Source organism: Platalea leucorodia (assembly GCF_965183815.1).
Source record: "Platalea leucorodia genome assembly, chromosome: 9".
Taxonomy (NCBI): domain Eukaryota; kingdom Metazoa; phylum Chordata; class Aves; order Pelecaniformes; family Threskiornithidae; genus Platalea; species Platalea leucorodia.
Window position 1 is genome coordinate 1,279,079 of NC_138831.1, and position 17,222 is coordinate 1,296,300.

General features: G+C 37.1%; 1 protein-coding gene across 1 annotated transcript in view; it reads right to left on the reverse strand.

Annotated features, from left to right (window-relative positions):
• The window catches only part of ERC2 (ELKS/RAB6-interacting/CAST family member 2), a gene marked incomplete at both ends in the record, with an annotated part of 442,749 nt that overhangs the window by 316,871 nt on the left and 108,656 nt on the right, over positions 1-17,222 (reverse strand). Inside the window, 2 exons of the mRNA XM_082322574.1 lie at positions 8,170-8,337; positions 14,906-15,061. Of these exons, the coding sequence (XP_082178700.1) occupies positions 8,170-8,337; positions 14,906-15,061 (324 nt within the window). The remainder of the gene's footprint in view (positions 1-8,169; positions 8,338-14,905; positions 15,062-17,222) is intronic.

A 17,222-nucleotide genomic window follows, 5' to 3' on the forward strand; every position in this document is an offset into this window, starting at 1 on the left:
CAGACTTCACCTATTTTTCTAATCCATTTTCTCCATTGACAGGACCAGGCTCACCATTTACAAAATTTCTTTGTAGACATTTACTTATTTCACAGTTCATTAACCTTCAAACAGCACACCTGCCAGTTTGCAGGTGTTACAGCGCAAGCCATGATACACTAACTAATAAAGTGCGAAGTATGTTTGTGTCAGAATCGCTTATGAGACTGAATGCGTTTCTCCACTGAGCTACCCAGCTGAAATGAATGTATTTGCATCGATTCCTGTAAGTTTTTTTCCTGATGGTAAGAGCAGTAGTTAACTGCCAGCCATTGCAAATACGCACATGTATAGGCTCAAACTGTACTGTCTACCACTTTTTAAAGTATACAAATGGTAGTGTCTCATTTTTTAAATCATCAGAAAGGATCATTTGTGCTGTTTAACCCCTTTCTTGCTGCAGTAACAGCACAAGACTTCATTTAAAAATGAACTTCTATAGGTTTTTTACAACAGCAAGGAAAATCTCAGCAAGCCTAGTAGTCTTCCTTTTAGCAATTCTCTGCGGAGCACAGTGACATTTCCAGGGTTCTGTAGCTGGAGTAGCCTGACCTTGGCTCATTTTTGTCTGACCTCAGGGTTTTCACATCATTAATAAAGAGATAATCAAAACAAAGGCTATATACATTAGGGTAGCAAAAGTTTGCATAGTTTGGCACTATTATCATATATACCCTTAAAAATGGAACAAAATGAAATGCACATAGCAGAGGTGGTGAACCTTCTAAGGACTGGTTCCAAACATTTTTCCTACTGGCAATAAACCATTTTCAGACCTCCCAACTCTGGCCACCAGGATAGTTATTGCTTTACAGGATTATATCTTTTTGTTTCAGCTGTCAATAAAACCTTCAAATGATAGCTTTTTAAGTCAAATAAACCTAATAAAAAAAAACCCAAAACACTAACAACAGTGAGACAACAGAAACACTGTGCAAAAAAGCGCATCGTGTTTAGATCTAGACTTATTTACTGTTGGTTTTAAATGTTCTCACTTCATGTGACAAAGTGCCATTGTACCTGAAATCTGATCCAATTACCCTTGTTTGAAGGAAATTAACCATACTCATCAAAAAAATCCAGATGTCTTCTTATTTCTGATGATCTGCTATAAAGCATGTAAAACAACTATCTGAACAGATATGCTAGTCATGCCTCTCAATAGTAGTCAACATTCTGCAGACATTATCTTTATAACTCTGCTTACACTTCATTTCTGACCGTTGAAACAAACTATGTAAGAATGACCTCAAACTTAAACTATACTTTTAAAGTAGTAATATTTTCTGAGCTAATTTTGCTAAGACATCATGAAAATTCCAGACCTGAAATGATACAAAAAATCATCTATTCTGCTGAGTAACAAACACTGATAGGATTCACCAACAAAGAAAGTGAAACTAAGGAACTTCCAGGGATAGTTACAGTTTCTTGTAGTTCAAGTAATACCAACAGATTACTTCTAAGCCTCATGCCCTATTAGACCTGGCTTACGAGAACCATGGAGGGAGGTGGAAGAGTATCAAGTAGAATCAGGGGACTCAAGTAGAACTAGTATTGTACCCCAGGCATCAAAACTGCATCCAGTCCTGTTCGACATCATCATTAATGATCTGGATGATGGGGCAGTGTGTACCCTCAGCAAGTTTGCTGATGGTACAAAACGGGGAAGAGCAGCTGATAGACCAGAGGGTGATGCTGCCCTTCAGAGGGACCTCGACAGGCCGGAGAAATGGGCTAGCAGGAACCTCACGCACTTCAGGGAAAGGAAATGTAAAGTCCTGCGCCTGCGGAGGAACGACTCCATGCACCCGTATATGCTGGGGTCCACCCAGCTGGGAAGCAGCTTTGCAGGAAAGGACCTCGTGGTCCTGGTGGACACCGTGTTAAACATCAGCAACGTGCCCTTGTGGCAAAAAGGCAAACAGTATGCCGGGCTGCATTAGGAGGGGTGTTGCCAGCAGGTTGAGGGAGGTGATCCTTCCCCTCTGTTCATCACTGGTCAGGCTACACCTGGGGTACTGTGTCCAGTTCTGGGCTCCTCAGTACAAGAGAAACATGGACATACTGGAGAGAGTCCAGTGAAGGGTCACAAAGCAATTAAGGGATTAATTAAGGGCTTTATTAAAGAATTGGAGCACCCCTCATATGACAAAAGCCTGAGAGAGCTGGGACTGTTTAGCCTAGAGAAGAGAAGGAGGGATCTTGTAGCTGTGTACAAATACCCGAAGGGAGGCTGTAAAGCAGATGGAGCCAGGCTCTTCAGTGGTGCCCAGTGACAGGACAAGAGGCAATGGGCACAAACTGAAACACAGGAGGGTCCCTCTGAACATCAGGAAACATTACTGTGAGGATGACTGAGCACTGGCACATGTTGCCCAGAGGGGTTGTGGAGTCTCCATCCTTGGAGATACTCAAACATCATCTGGACGTGGTCCTGGACAACCAACTCTAGGTGACCCTGCTTGAGCAGGGGGGTTGGACCAGATGACCTCTAGAGATCCCTTCCAACCTCAACCATTCTGTGACTCTATGAATCACATCCTGTTGCATCATATGCGGCTGCTGTCTCCAAAACCTGAAGATAATTAGTGGTGGACTTGGCAGCGCTGGGTTAACGGTTGGACTTGATGATCTTAAGGGTCTTTTCCACCCTTAACGATTCTATGATTCTATAATGTGCAGAGCACCATTCTTAAGCTAAACAATAATAAAAGGCTTGTTATGAAGTAACTGAGATCCTGTTGAGGATTGCTTTTATTACAGGATTTACTAAGCTGATTTAATTACAACAAGGCGATTACAAAGTAATCCTATTTAGGCAGGAAGTTGACACTGCAACTACCAATAACTTACTCAGCTCAGGATTTGAACTGGCCTTTGATGGTTACTTTCATCTCCAGAAAGAAGCCCTTCAAGGCAGGTTACGAGCATGTTTTAGGACAGCATAAAATTCTACAGTGATAATTAACAAAAACTATCTATTCTACAAATAGACAATGTGGACGTGCAGGAAGAAAGGAGTGTGGCTTAATGCAGGCCAAAATGTTACTAACTTTACTCATCTGGGAACAACCAACAATAGCTTGCACAGTACAAAATTCCTTCCATAATGACTTCCACCTGCTGGAGGGCTGCCATTCGCCCTGCGTCTTCCTGCAGCTGTTTTCCCATCTGCTGCTGGAAGCCATTGCCCTACCTTTAAATAAGACCTGAGGCCTGGAGATAGAAGATTCAGTTGCTCTAAGCAAACAAAATCTTTTCCCAGTTCCTGGTTGCAGAGAACGAAACCTGCTATGTCTAGAATCATTGCTGGACTGCTACCACAGCACAGTCTAGGCCTTAGCTTAGTCAGCTTAAAACCCAGGTCTCAGAGGGAGCCCAGCTGGCAAAGCAGTATTTTTATTCCTCATTCACCTACGCTGGCAGGCCACATGCTTGATCACCACGTAAATGACACTTGCTCATTTTCAGGCCTTTGGTAAGAAGGATCCTGGGTTTGGTGCACAGAAAGCCCCGCTGTCCTATGGCTCTCTTGTTGCAGGGGTTGTATTTCCTGCAGGAACTGTACGAGCTTCATTAGAGGAGCTTTTGAGATGTTGTTGCGTTATTTAACTTAACACAGCTTAATATGTATATACCAGAAACAAAACATCGATGGCCTCTACTGATACTTGGAATTAGCCCACATTTAGTCTCTCTCACATAACCAAATTTAACATTTTCAGCAAAGATTCATATGAGATATAAATATTGCCTCTACTCCCCAGAATTCTCCAAACTAAAGATTAAGTGGAAATGTAAAAGGTCCTTTTGAAAGACAGGATATTTCTGAGTACTGAAGACAGACATTGTTGAGTTATATGAAGCTGATATTTGCTAAGTGATTACCAAAGAGGCTCCGCATAAAACCAAGAGTAAGTACAAAGGGAGTTCAGGAAAATTTTACTCTAAGGCATCATTTTGAACTTTCCTGTCTTGCTGCATCACATTTAGTTTGTACAGGACGTAATAGGAAAATGCAGCCTGAAGGCATGAATTTGTTATTTAAAATGTACAATGAAGCACACAACAAAACAAACAAAAAAATACTTCATTCTTATTGCCACATATTGGCCCACTGGTCAGTCAAAATATATGAAGGGCAAATAAGCAGGCAAAAGAAATAAGAGAAAGAAGAGGCATTTCCATCCTGAATAAGAAAAAGCGCAAGCAACACAAACAGCCTGTTTTCAACCATCTCGTAACAGACTAACACTAGAAACAAGATTAGCTCTAAAAACCCTCAAACTTATGGCATCCAATGGGTGGTCTACAACCTTAGTAACTAATTTTTATTGAGGTATCTTCTTGTTGCTTATGTTAAGGATGCGTTCTTTCTGGGTTTGTCTAAATATTGACAAGAAACAAGGACTTTGGCCTACAAAGGAGTAGACGTAGCAATCTACAAATTCAGCCGCTGTCCAGCTTCTGCGTTCCTCGGAGCTCCAGCACATTTATCCAGAACGCTCACAGTTTTAACAGACTCTCTCCAATAAACTGCATACCCAGTCTGGAAGTTGTAACATAATAGTTTGTGGAGAAGAGACATTCTGGCAATCGTTTTTAACCAGCAAAACTCCCTAGCATACAGCAGGGTGGTAAGGAATGCGCTGAAACCCTGAGGGTCTTAAAAATATGTAACAATAGAACCTCATTAGAACGTGCACATCAGCCTTGAAGAATCTCATTGTCTAATCTGTGAAATTGCTTGGACACAGAGATCTGTCACTTGTTTTCATGATTGTTAGAGAAAGCAAGTAACATTCTCACATACTTACACAGCTATTTATGACAAATCCTGTGTTTGGTTACATGAGCCTATTTCTTATGTCCAGCTGAAAGCTGCTATAAGACTCTATTCCAGGAAACACGACTGGATAGCTCAGTAGTTTTAAGGCGCTCTTGATCCAAAGTCTATTCAAAAGAGATGAAAAGTATGTTCATACTAACCACATATCTTTTGTGAGCTCCAATATTATTTAACTCCAGAAACCACTCTTCATTTCTAACCCCTGAATATGTAATCTTCTAGATAGAAAGTTGTACAGCCTGTGACATGCCTACAACAACCCCGGGGCTTTAAAACAACACACAAAAGTACTCTTCTTTCCTGGTAAGTCCTGGCTTGAGAAATTAACGGGTACCCAGTGTGCTTTATTTCTACCTGCATAACATAAAAGTAAAGATCTTTTTCAGCAGATTTGAGATGTGCTACATCTCCACCAAAAAGTACAGGAAAGTAATAAAACATTCAGTGCATCTTAAATGGTTAAAAAATGAGATGTAATCAATATTGCCCAAAGTATGCATGTTATTAAAGTATTTCGAGATCAGGTAAATTGCTGACATAATTTAAAGTTTTAACACAGGTTATTTGAAGTCTCTGCCTCATAGGTAAATGGTGCATATAAGAGCACATCCTATAATGCTATATTTTCAAAAGTAAATGGAAGAAATTTGGGGGCAAGTGAAGTTATCTCCTATTTGAAATCTGCTATTAGATAAATATTATTTGGTAAACCATTTCAAATTGTGACTGCATCAATACATGTGTGTAACTGGAATTGGAACTTGTTTCCTTTATGTTGCTTCTGATGCATCTCGAGATGTATCATACCCCAAAGTGAAGTCTGGTATTAACCCAGTACTCAGAGGCCTTCACTTTCATATGATCTCCCAGAAAAAAAAAGTTACATTAATGTGACCCTTCCGCCAAAAGCCTCCTGTACATGAACAGACAGTTATAGCCAATTTTTACTAAAATTACTTCCCATAAGAGGTGGACGTAATTCACCAACTTTCCCCAATTCCCTTTACAAAGATATCTTAAAAAGAGAAAAGAAACTCAAACACCTGTTGGCTGATAAAATCATTACCTGCATCCTACTCAAAGCAGAACATGGAAATCACCTAGATTTCTATGGGGAATATAAAATAGTTTGCAGTGTTTTAGAGCTTCATCAATTTATAAGGAAATGTAATTGCTGAAGGCTGACAATAATGCATATGAAATAAAAAACACAATTTCTGAAGATTCAGTCACAAATGAATTCAGGCTCAATTAATTTAGCAAGTCCATGCAGGGACAGCCTTAACTGTCCAGAACCAAGATATACTGTGAGGACATTTATGAGGTTTTTTGCTTCGTTTTTAAGTCTCATAGCTGCAATGACCCACCTAGCTTGCAGTGTTATTTCATTCAGAAACAAACCAAGGCTTGACATCAGAATGCTTTGCATTATACAGAAGTAAAGGGTTAATTAAAATAAATAATACAAACCAGGAACTGGTATCTTCCACTGAACAGAAATTATACTGAACATATCTTTCACTAATCCTATACTTAAACAGATTTTTTTTTTTTTTCATTGAAAGCTGGAAATATTATTTACACAAAATACCACAATCACTTATATCACAAATAACATGATATTAGGCCAAACAAAAGGGATTCATTCTCTGCTATTATAGAGCATTCCTTCTCACAAGCTACCTCTCTGATCATTTTAACATTAATTTTTCATTTGGTTTCCCTGAGAGATTAACAATAAGCAGACACAATACAACCGATTGTCACCTGCACACCAACAGGCAATTACAGCTGATTTTAACTTAAATTGCTTCATGTAAAAGGTTCAAGCTCAGCTGCCTTATGTAGAAACTGGGAAGAAGAGGAATTGAACACCTGCCAGAAACCAACTGGTTCTCCACCAGGACTGCACAGTCCCAGCAGCCCTTCATCAAGGGCACTGTCGATTCAGTTCTTTTTACCACCGCCCATCTGCCAGCCCTAAGACTGTAATGCCTTGAACACAGACCGGTCTGATAAAGAATTAGGAAATCAAATTAGTGGAGAGCCAATGGAATTCATCACTATCCTCCTCAGCAGCATGACAGGTAATACATACCTTGCAAAACAGATTTGCACAGCCGAAGATTTCAAATATGTGATCTTTACTACTCAAAAGCTAGACTGAGATCTGCCAAAACTGCTGGAGTTTTTACCGTTGTTCTATTATGATTATTTTGCATTATATACATACGCTGGCTGGCCCATTAAACACAAGCTGGAAATTCCAAGATTTCATCTGTGCCTTCTCAATATACAGAGGATAAGACATACAGCACAGAGGGATAATCAGAATCTTAGAAATATTTATTTCCTGCTTCCATGAGAATGATGACTTTAAGCTGTTTTTTCTCCTAGAGCTTTGTTAGCCAGAAATTTGAAACATTCTGTAAGATTCCTGTGTACCTTAAATAATACACTTCTCTGAATAGAAACTATTTGCACTGTATGACTGAATTTCACAGGCATTTCTGTTTCTTGAAAGGGGTACTCACATTAAAAATAAAATGAAGAAGTTACAATAGGAATTAATCTAATCAGTATTGTGTGCTCCAAGTCTATGAAAATCCCAGGAAATGAACTAATGGACAACATTTTTAACACTGGATTTACACATCTATCAAACGTGACAACCATCTCAACCTTGTAGTCCATTACCCATATTTTTATGATCTCACTTTGTAGATACTGACTTTGTAGATACATACATAACTAATGCACTGGCCTGTTTTAAAGACTGAAATTATTAATATTTTTAAATAAATGCTGATTGCACTCGCAACAATAACCACAGATTAATATCATGCACCCTTCAACAGATCACTTCAAAATACATCAGTAGCTTCACTCTTCAGAATAGAAATACACAGTAGGAAAGAAGCATCAAGCCATAGCAACCAAAAGGAAAACTCAGTCAACTAACGGATGACGAAACAAGGAATGAAATCACAACAGTCAAGTCATTAAGGCCCAGTTCCCCCCATTGAAGCCAATGAGAATTAGGCACAAACATTTTCTTAAAATGCAATCATAAGTACTTCTGAAAAAATTCTAGAATGAGAGCTGGTGTGCTACCAAAAATACATACCAAATACATTGGCATTTAAAGGGTTTTAAATTATTTCACTATTCTTTAACAAGTTGCCTTCTACACAGACTTGCAACAAACACATCATCACCTTGACACATGCTATTAACTAAAAACGTCTATTGCGTTTCATGATTAGAAGATACAATACCTCTGTCTGAAGTATGGCAGCTCTCTGTTCTTTGGCAGTAAGTGACTCTTTAAGCACTTCAATGTGTTGCTTGCAATCTGAATTCTGATTGCTAAGGGTTTCAAGTTTAGTTTGTAAGGCAAGAAGTTCTGATTCTTTCTTTGAGAGTTCTTGTTTCAGTTGGTCAATCTGTAATGGGGGGAAAAAAAAAGAAAGGTTAGATCTTTAATTTCATTTCCAATTCATAGTTGCACTTGAAATCTGAAAGGTGTGAATGACCATGATATAATACAACTCAGACACCTGTAAATTCTGGAAGAGAATTAAGATTCGGACTTTTTACGCTCACAACTTCGATTGAGTTTCTTGTAATTTAACGTACCCCGTTTTAAGAATTACTGTCCTGCTGTTGCAGAAGTTAAAAGGAAACTCTTAAAGATTATACATGATGATTTGGCCTATAAATTCACCATGGACCTCACTTAAATTCAAAGGAATTTATCCTGTGTGAGGCAAGTCTGGCAGGACAGAAAAAATGCATAGGAAAAAAAGCGTTCATAAAAGTATAAATTCAATCCAATAGCCTATTCCTTCCAACAGCATGATTCTTGTGACTTATCATTGGCCAGAGTGAATCGAGGTTTTTTAGGAGTCTGATAAGGAAAAACAGGCATCTTAGTAAGGAGATGAAAACAGAGGAGTGGAATTTTAACCTTACTCTTCTTGCAAATGTATTGCTGCCCACCGTCCCCACCTCCTATTTTCCTCTCTGGCAGTTCATATGGAATTCTCAGGTACTAGGAAAGCCAAGCCAAAGCGATTAACTTGAGAAGTCTGGGGAAAACGTTATAAAAAATTCCACAGAGTGAAAGGTCTGTGAGATTGTAAAAGCGTATCCTAGAGGAAACAGCAGAAACCCAGTCACTAAGAAGGAGCTTCTGAATTTAAGGTTCATCAGTAAATGTCATGGAACTGTGATTATTCTTCTCTTTCCACAATGATAAATGGGAGGGGTAGCCACAGAACACAAAAGTGTAGTGGATTTAGACTATATGAATCTGAACAAAGCACTGGACAATACACAGAATGATGCTAAAGGACGGTGAATTAGGTGACATACAACTATTCATCTTAAAGTCCTGTGAAATAACACTGGTCACCAGATGAGTTCAGATACATCATCTCATGACGATTATTTGAAATAGAATGCCTCAGTGCATCTGCATAACTCAGAGAAACCACACTTTATATTTGGAAAGTTTGCTTCATGACTGTAAGGCCTGGACATTTTTCTTGAAAATGCAAGTTTTAATTCCGCAACAAACAGAAGTGCTGGAAGAGCTCTTTCCATTCTCTCCCATCAGTTGCATCCCAGCAGACACTTGGGAGGCAAGAAATCCAGAAGGGCTAGGTGGAAGGTGATTCAAAAATCCCCAGAAAAAAGAAAATGTATCCACAGGCTGATCCTACTCAATCACATCCTAACGATCCACATACTAAAATATTTCACAGATTCAATATTGTATGGCACAGTAACTGGAAACATGTACTGCTGATCAAAATATTTCTATTTTGTTTTACATTGCAGGTGTATCCTTAAAAATTAAATTTAAAAAAATGTTTCTTCCAACTATAGTCCATATGCACGTTTTAATATATTTATTCCTTATTTCTCTTTATAAATACCAGTATGTTTATCTAGCTGGTTAAGGTACTTGGCTAGCCACCTCTGAGCTACTGTATAAAATCAAGAATCTATACTGGCACTAAAAGCAATCACCTTCACAGTCTGAAAATATCAAAATAAGAAAAGGAGTGTACAAAAAACAGATGACAAGAAAATGTAAAGAGTGCAGTTAAGAAACTGCTAGAGAAAACTTTCTCTTGAAAGCAAACCACCTTCGCCATCCCTTGCCAGAACTTGTAAGCAAGTATGGCAACCGAGACAAAAACGTATACAAAATGAACAATGGGAAAATGTGTCTACAAGATATAAAGACAAAACATAGATCTGCAGCCAATCTGAATTACATCACATGCTTTATATGAGACCCATGTGAACATCACAGACGCTTAATCTCTCCTAGAAACTCTTCCCGCTTTTTTCCATGACACAACGCACACCCTGAGAAATAATCAACCCCTTTCCCCCCAAAAAAGCTTCATTTTCATTGCAGGTATGTCTTTGTGTTTCAGAAACAGAATCTGTTTAGTATAAAGTTCTGGCTACAAGAACTACAAATTGCCAGGAGTTTTAAAATCTGTTAGAGCTCTCAAAAAAAAAAAAAACAAAACCACAACAACCCACACCAAAAAAAAAAAAAAAAAACCAAAAAACAACAACAACAACAAAAAACCAAACCAAACCAAACCAAAACCCATGAAACCCCTGTGTTGAATAATTATGCTTTTGGCTGGTTTTTTATTAAAATAAAGTGTAATGGTGAAAATGTACTAAAACATCAATTAAAAAAAATTAAGTATCAAAAATACCAAAGGCATAACAAGAAACCACATAACTTTTCATAAGAAATTTTTAGACCTGGGTATATTTGCTTTTTTAAAAGTTCTGCATTATCTATTAATGTGTAAAAAAAAAATTAAACAGGGCATGAAATAAATTTCTGTCTCCAGCAGATGTCCAAACATTTTCACTTTGCTACATCTTAAGTGGTGCGGAAGACCAACAGTCACGATTCAATGAGATCTCCTGATGTCAGTACAAAAAAAGAAAAGGCAAAAACATTTTTGTACTTTATAAAGACTACAATGAAGGTAACCTACAAGTCTGGGTATAAGTGCTGTAGCATCTAAAAGACTCCCAGGCTGTCCTCTGACCTGACATTCCCACTATCTCACATATTTCATACGTGTAATTTGCCTGTCACCGCTTTTTCAACATTGCCCACTATGATCCTGCTTCACCTCCTTTCCTGAAACCCTAGTTCCTTTGTCTTCCTTCTCAATTTATGATTCTGTCACCTCCCATAATTTCAGTTCCTTAGATACTAGCATTTCCACAAAACCATTATCCTTTTTCTTATATTATTATTTTTACACACCAAAATCTTACACAACATTACATAGAGTAACTGGGAAACAAAGAAAACAAAACACGACAAAGAAACAAAAAATCAGAGCTTTTGCCCTGAATATTGCATATTAAAATTAATGGGCTAAATCTTTAAGTAAATACTTCTTTTAAATTAAACTATGCTGATTTATGCATCGTAAGGATCTGGACTTATGTAACAAATGACAACTGCTTTTACAGTGAAGGATTTAAGTAAAGGAAAAACAGTAGCAATGCAAATGAAGTGGAGAAGAGGAGACTCTACAGATTATATTGGTCAAGGTCTATTTTTAAAGTGTTTATCACATTTCCAGGCCTATCCGCAAAAATTGCTGTAGTTCTTTTCCTGTATATTTCTTCTACAGGATCGCCTAGAACTTGCATGCTTCCTTCATACAGTGCGAAAAGTCCTTAGACACAGGTATCAATTACAGAGAGCTTTGTTACAGCCTAATGAATTCTTAAAGCTCATCTTAACAGTAATTTGCTGAACTTGTACTGAACTATCACTAGATTTTCATACTCACTCCTGTCAATAGCATGAGTTCTAATACTCAACTACTTAAATTCCAGAGTGCAAACTCGCACCTGAAAAAATGGTCCTTTAAATATCTGGCTGTTAGCCAAAGGACGAAGCAAGAGAAGGAAGTCTTGCAAAGCAGAAATTATTTTTTAAAATGCATGTCATCCTATACGTTTTCTTCATATCCTTAATGAAGACATTTGAAGCTTCATATCCCTTAGTCATGAAAACTTTAAGACTTGTTTTGACAATTTCTGTATCATGTGATTGATGGCAATTTTTGTCCCTTCAAAAACAGAGCAAGGAGAATCCTCATCAAGTGGGCAAGGAAGAAAAAAAAAAAAACTAAGCAAGTTTTCTTTCTCATTTCTACAACTTCTATTTAACTGCAAGTCAAAATTAAAGCTTATGTATTTGGAAGGAGTGAATATTACTAAGAATTAGTTAAGAAAAAGAACGTTTCCCAACATTTTCTGCCACTCACTCACAATAAATAATATTCAGTATCGGCCTCCATTTAACACCTTCCCATTTATTTAAATGAAGAACAGATTTAAAACAAGTTATATTTCAAGAATAAATGTGAAGCATTAAGAGCTTTATAGCACCTAAGACTGTTAACTCTGAGAAGAGTTTTGTTCTGCTCTTTGTCATCAATCAAGACTTCTGTTTATCAGAATTTATCGACAATCTCAGGTTCAACAGATCAGGTATAATAAGATCTGTTTGCTGACAGCTACATAAATACTTTTCCACCTTGAAAGGTTCTCAGATGAAGGATAAAAATAATATCTTCTGCTGCAAATCTCAATGTTAAGTGGAAGAAAAGGACTGGTGAAAGAAAACAGACAAAGTTTCATCAGAATGTGGCGTTTATCAAAGATCAGAAGGTTGTGACAAAACAAGGCATGTTTAATAGTCGTCTCGTTCGTCTGCTTTCTGTGCCACAGAAATATACTGAAGCTTTTCCTCTCAAAAACATCAGAAGATTGTTAAACAAAATACTAGGCTTTGTACATTATTTTTATATCAACAGATTTGCTGAGATATATTAGGAGTTTTGCTGTAAATTACTAAAACTTAATTGCTTTGAAATTAATGATGTTTAAATAGGCAAAATTATTTTCCCGATGAAAATGCTACTTAGGAACTTTAGCTACTTTTCAGCAGCTTAAGAGCTACTTTTTTCAACAGAATAAAGATATTCTGTGGTTTTTTTTAAATTTTTTTAATAAATCTGGATTAATTCCACATGGGCACTAACACTTCCATTTCTTCTGTAAACCCCCAGGAGAAGGTAAAAATATGCCCCAATGTCCCAAGACACCAGCATTTCCTGTGATGTAGTTACAAGATACTACAGTTCCAAACTGGGAGACAGTAACAGCTCTTCTGAGATGGAAAATCTTCAGTATCCAATACTGCACCGTGGTGAATTTTCTTAGTCCTATACTCACTGTGGAATTCAGACGAAGTAAAAGCATCTTGTCAAGACCACAATGAAGGTCTGAATTACACAAGAAAACTGAAAATCAGAGCACTCAGGTTCTCCAGAAGGTGCTGACACCGTTTCATTCCCTGACCACAGACAAGCTGCCTACTTTCTCTGAATCTTAGCTTGCCCAACTCTGAAAGAGTGGTAATGGTATGTATCTACCTGATATTGCAAACTCTGTACTTAAATAGCAACGTTGCTAAGTAGTTTTAGCATCAACAGACAACGGTAGGCAGAGAACTGCACTTTAAGCCAATTAACTCCTACTTTTTTTGCTTATATGGCCTCTAGAGAGGTAAGAGTACCAGCACCTCTTCAAGCGTTTTTTTCAGAGCTGCAAATACACATTTCAGAAAAAGTGAATCAATCCATCTCAGTTCCCTAGAATTTCACATACACAATGTCCACATACACAACTCCCCCTAAATATTAAACAGAATAAAAACCCAAACAAATAACTAGGATGGAAAGACTTTTAAATCAAAGATTTCATAATAATCATAACCACTAAAGTTGTTTGCCTACATTTTATTCTGGCATTATGGTCAAATTTTTAACATCACTGCAAGAGAAGAGATGGCTGGCTTTCCATTTCAGTGTTTCCACTTCAGGCTGCTGTGTCTTGTTTCACCCCATCTTAGTTTAGCTTATAAATAATACCAAAAAAAATTCTATTGCCAAAACCTTGATTTATTTATATGAGGATGGGAGCACCAGCTTCAGCCTCCATAGTTTCAAACTTTTTTTTTTTTTAATCAAGTGATTTAATTCAGTATTTTATCACTTCATAAACAAAACACATTCAAGGTAGAGAGCTGGGAATAAACCAGCACAAATTGTAACATATTATATATTAATTACACCTTTTAAGGCAATTATAAAAATATCAGAAAAGAAATATTGGAATTCACAAGAAAGACTGTTTGGAGTGCTCATCTTTACCTAGACATCAGCTGAGCACATCAAGATGAAAGGAGGTTAAAAAGACCAGGTGGGGCAACAATTTAGACATCAGGCTCTACTTCTGATGTTAATTAAAAAAATGAACAAGCAATACTGTTTTGTGAGCTTGACACCAGGAAATGTGTTACATCACTACACATTTACCATCTGCTTGTGGTCAACTCATAATTATCTATGCACAATAATTTGAAACGAAAGGTACTCTGCGGGAACAGAGACATCAAATTCCAAGTCTTTAAAATACGAAGGTTTTTAAAAATTTTTTAAAAATACTTTAAAATACTAGAAATTTGGCATCATCTATGGAACAGCAGTCCCTACTGTAAAACTACAGTAAAAACCAGAAAAAAATGCACAAAGTTGTGCCAAAATGGTGCAAGTCAAAATTATGAACTAATTCAAAAAGGCAACATTAAAACACCGTACACAAGAAAGGGAAAAGGGAACATGGTATAGACTCAGGATTGTATCTGCCTCTGCAGAAGTGGTGAAACAGCCTCTTCCTTACCTCTTCCTAAGTCAAAACATAAGCATATTTTTATTTATCCAAAATGCTTCACTCCTCCATAGCTACTGAGTATTGCATAGTAGAGATTTACCAGAAGACGACATGCAGAGAGCTGCTCATGTTGAAAAGGGTCAAGTTAAAACTTTTGTTTCCATTATTTAAACAGCATTAAGCTATTTTATTAATAGACCTTACCTTATTTTTCATGAACTTTGAGTGACTCTTGTAAACTTCTATTTGTTTGATTTCTTCTTCTCGGTCCTCTGTATTCAGAACTCCGTTTGTCTTTAACATCTGTATTTCATCTTCAAGATCTCTTATATTGCGCTCAAGTGAAGCTATTTTTGTATCCTAAGTTATGAAAAAAGAGAGTGTTGAAAATTACATGAAACTTGTCTATTAAAGCATAACAAAATTATATCTGCACTTGCATGAACATCAAATAATAAGATAGCAAAAATAGATGGCACAAATACAGATTGTACATACTGTCATAAACCAAGAGTAACTCTATTGATTTTGGCTTAAAGAAATGCAGAATTTTGACATCTTCCATTCCCAGAAAAAAAAGTGAAATGCTATGTTCTGTTGCATAGCCTGTAGAGAATACATTCTGGTCAAAATTCCGTCTTCGTTCCTACAATTAGGGATGAAGGGAGAATGGAAGATGCCCTATTTCCCACGTGTACATGATTACATACCTTGTTGGCTTTGCTAACCATCTAGGCTTGGCTGTTCTTCCAAGCTCTTAAGCACAAAGTTTAGCCTAGGGAGGCCAGTCCATCACCACTGCAGGATGGCAGGCCACTTCATTATGTGACTCAGCCTGAGGCTGAGTTTCCCCATTTCCATAGAGTTCTGCCTGCTATCAGGAGGAAGAAAGGTTGTCTTCTCACATACTTTTCCTCCACTAATTCAGCCACATCACTAAGAGGGGATTTAGCACTTTTTATTATGAGTCCCAAAATAAACAAAACCACAAAACCACAACCACTAAAAAATTTCTACATCACGAAGAATGGCTGCCACGTGTGCCAGCACAGCACTGAAAACATCCAGTGATTTTTTGTTGTTGCCAGTCATTTGGAAATTGAGTAAATCTCTTCAGTGAGAGTCAGAAAGATTAAAAAGTGATTACACAAACTTCTCACATAATTTTCTGTTTAAAAGAGCATTGCAAAATGACTCATTAGGAAATCTGCTTTAGGCCCTGTTTGCAGACATTTATTAAGAAATTGAAAACATTGTGACTGAAATGGTCATACAATCAGTTCAAGAATGTGAAGGAGCAACCATCCATTAAAAATCAGAGATCAGAGTGAAGCTCTTCTTCCACTGAGGTCAAGGGTGGAGGGGGAACCACAACTGATTCAGTAAGATCAGGATATTAACCTAGAAAGCTAATTTGGGAAAAATTACAAACTGCATTGATCCTTTAGCCAGGACAAGCTAAGCTTGAATCACTCTGCTTAACTACAACTTTGTTTCTGTTCCTTTTTTCAAAATTAGTTTTATTTTCCTGAGTTCTAAAAGTATACCAATGCTTTCTCTAGGCTGCCTAAAAGCAAGCAAAACCAGAACTCCTGTAATACCTTCTTTCATCATACAGCTAGGCAAATTTAGCAATTGAAGACACAGGATAGTTCAAAGTTCCAAAAAGCATCTGAACTTTTGGTAATAAAGCAAAAATGAAACTCAGATTATGTTTGAGATTTAGCAACCACTCTTACAAATCCATATGGAATCAAAGCTATGTAAGGAGTAAACAATGTCATTTAGACAGCACACTATCATTCCTCTAACATTTTAGCTTTTATCTTTATAGCTAATAATAAGGTTCAGACTGAGAGAAATTTTCTTTTATTATCTTATTTCTTACATTAGTTAAATTAATAGAGGGTTTTGAATAGGAAAGATTTTCACTACTTAGTTTGCATTATAAAAGCTGTTCACAAACAAGTGAAAATATTCACAGTTTGAAATCCTGGAGGTTTTCCAAGATCTAACAGGATAAGTATTCATAATATGAAATTAAAGTTTGTATTTTCCTTACAATTTTCACTCCCAGAGAATTCTACTTAAAAATAAAATGAAAACATGATTTAATTTACAGTAACTGTGGTCCTTCAAGATTTTCCTCTCAGAAGCTGATGCTCTTTCACCAAACATGCTGGAGTGCACACAGACACGTTTGACTAGAGTACCTGAGCAGAGTATCCTGAATATCCTTTGTGCCTTCAACTAAGGAAATAAAGAATGCTTATTCCCAGCCAATCCTATTCCTGTGTGGGACAACACATCTCAAAGAACAGTATTTACTGCACTTAATAATACTATTCTTTTGTAAGGTAAAGAAAAACTTACTTGCCCACATCTTTTCCATTATTAGTGAGTCAAAAACAATTCACACTATAGAACCTCTGTGAGAGGATTCTACCTGTACAGCGTTAAACAGTCCCACCAAAATTAGCATTAGAACTTCACAGCTTTTCTGCAAAATAACATCACATGA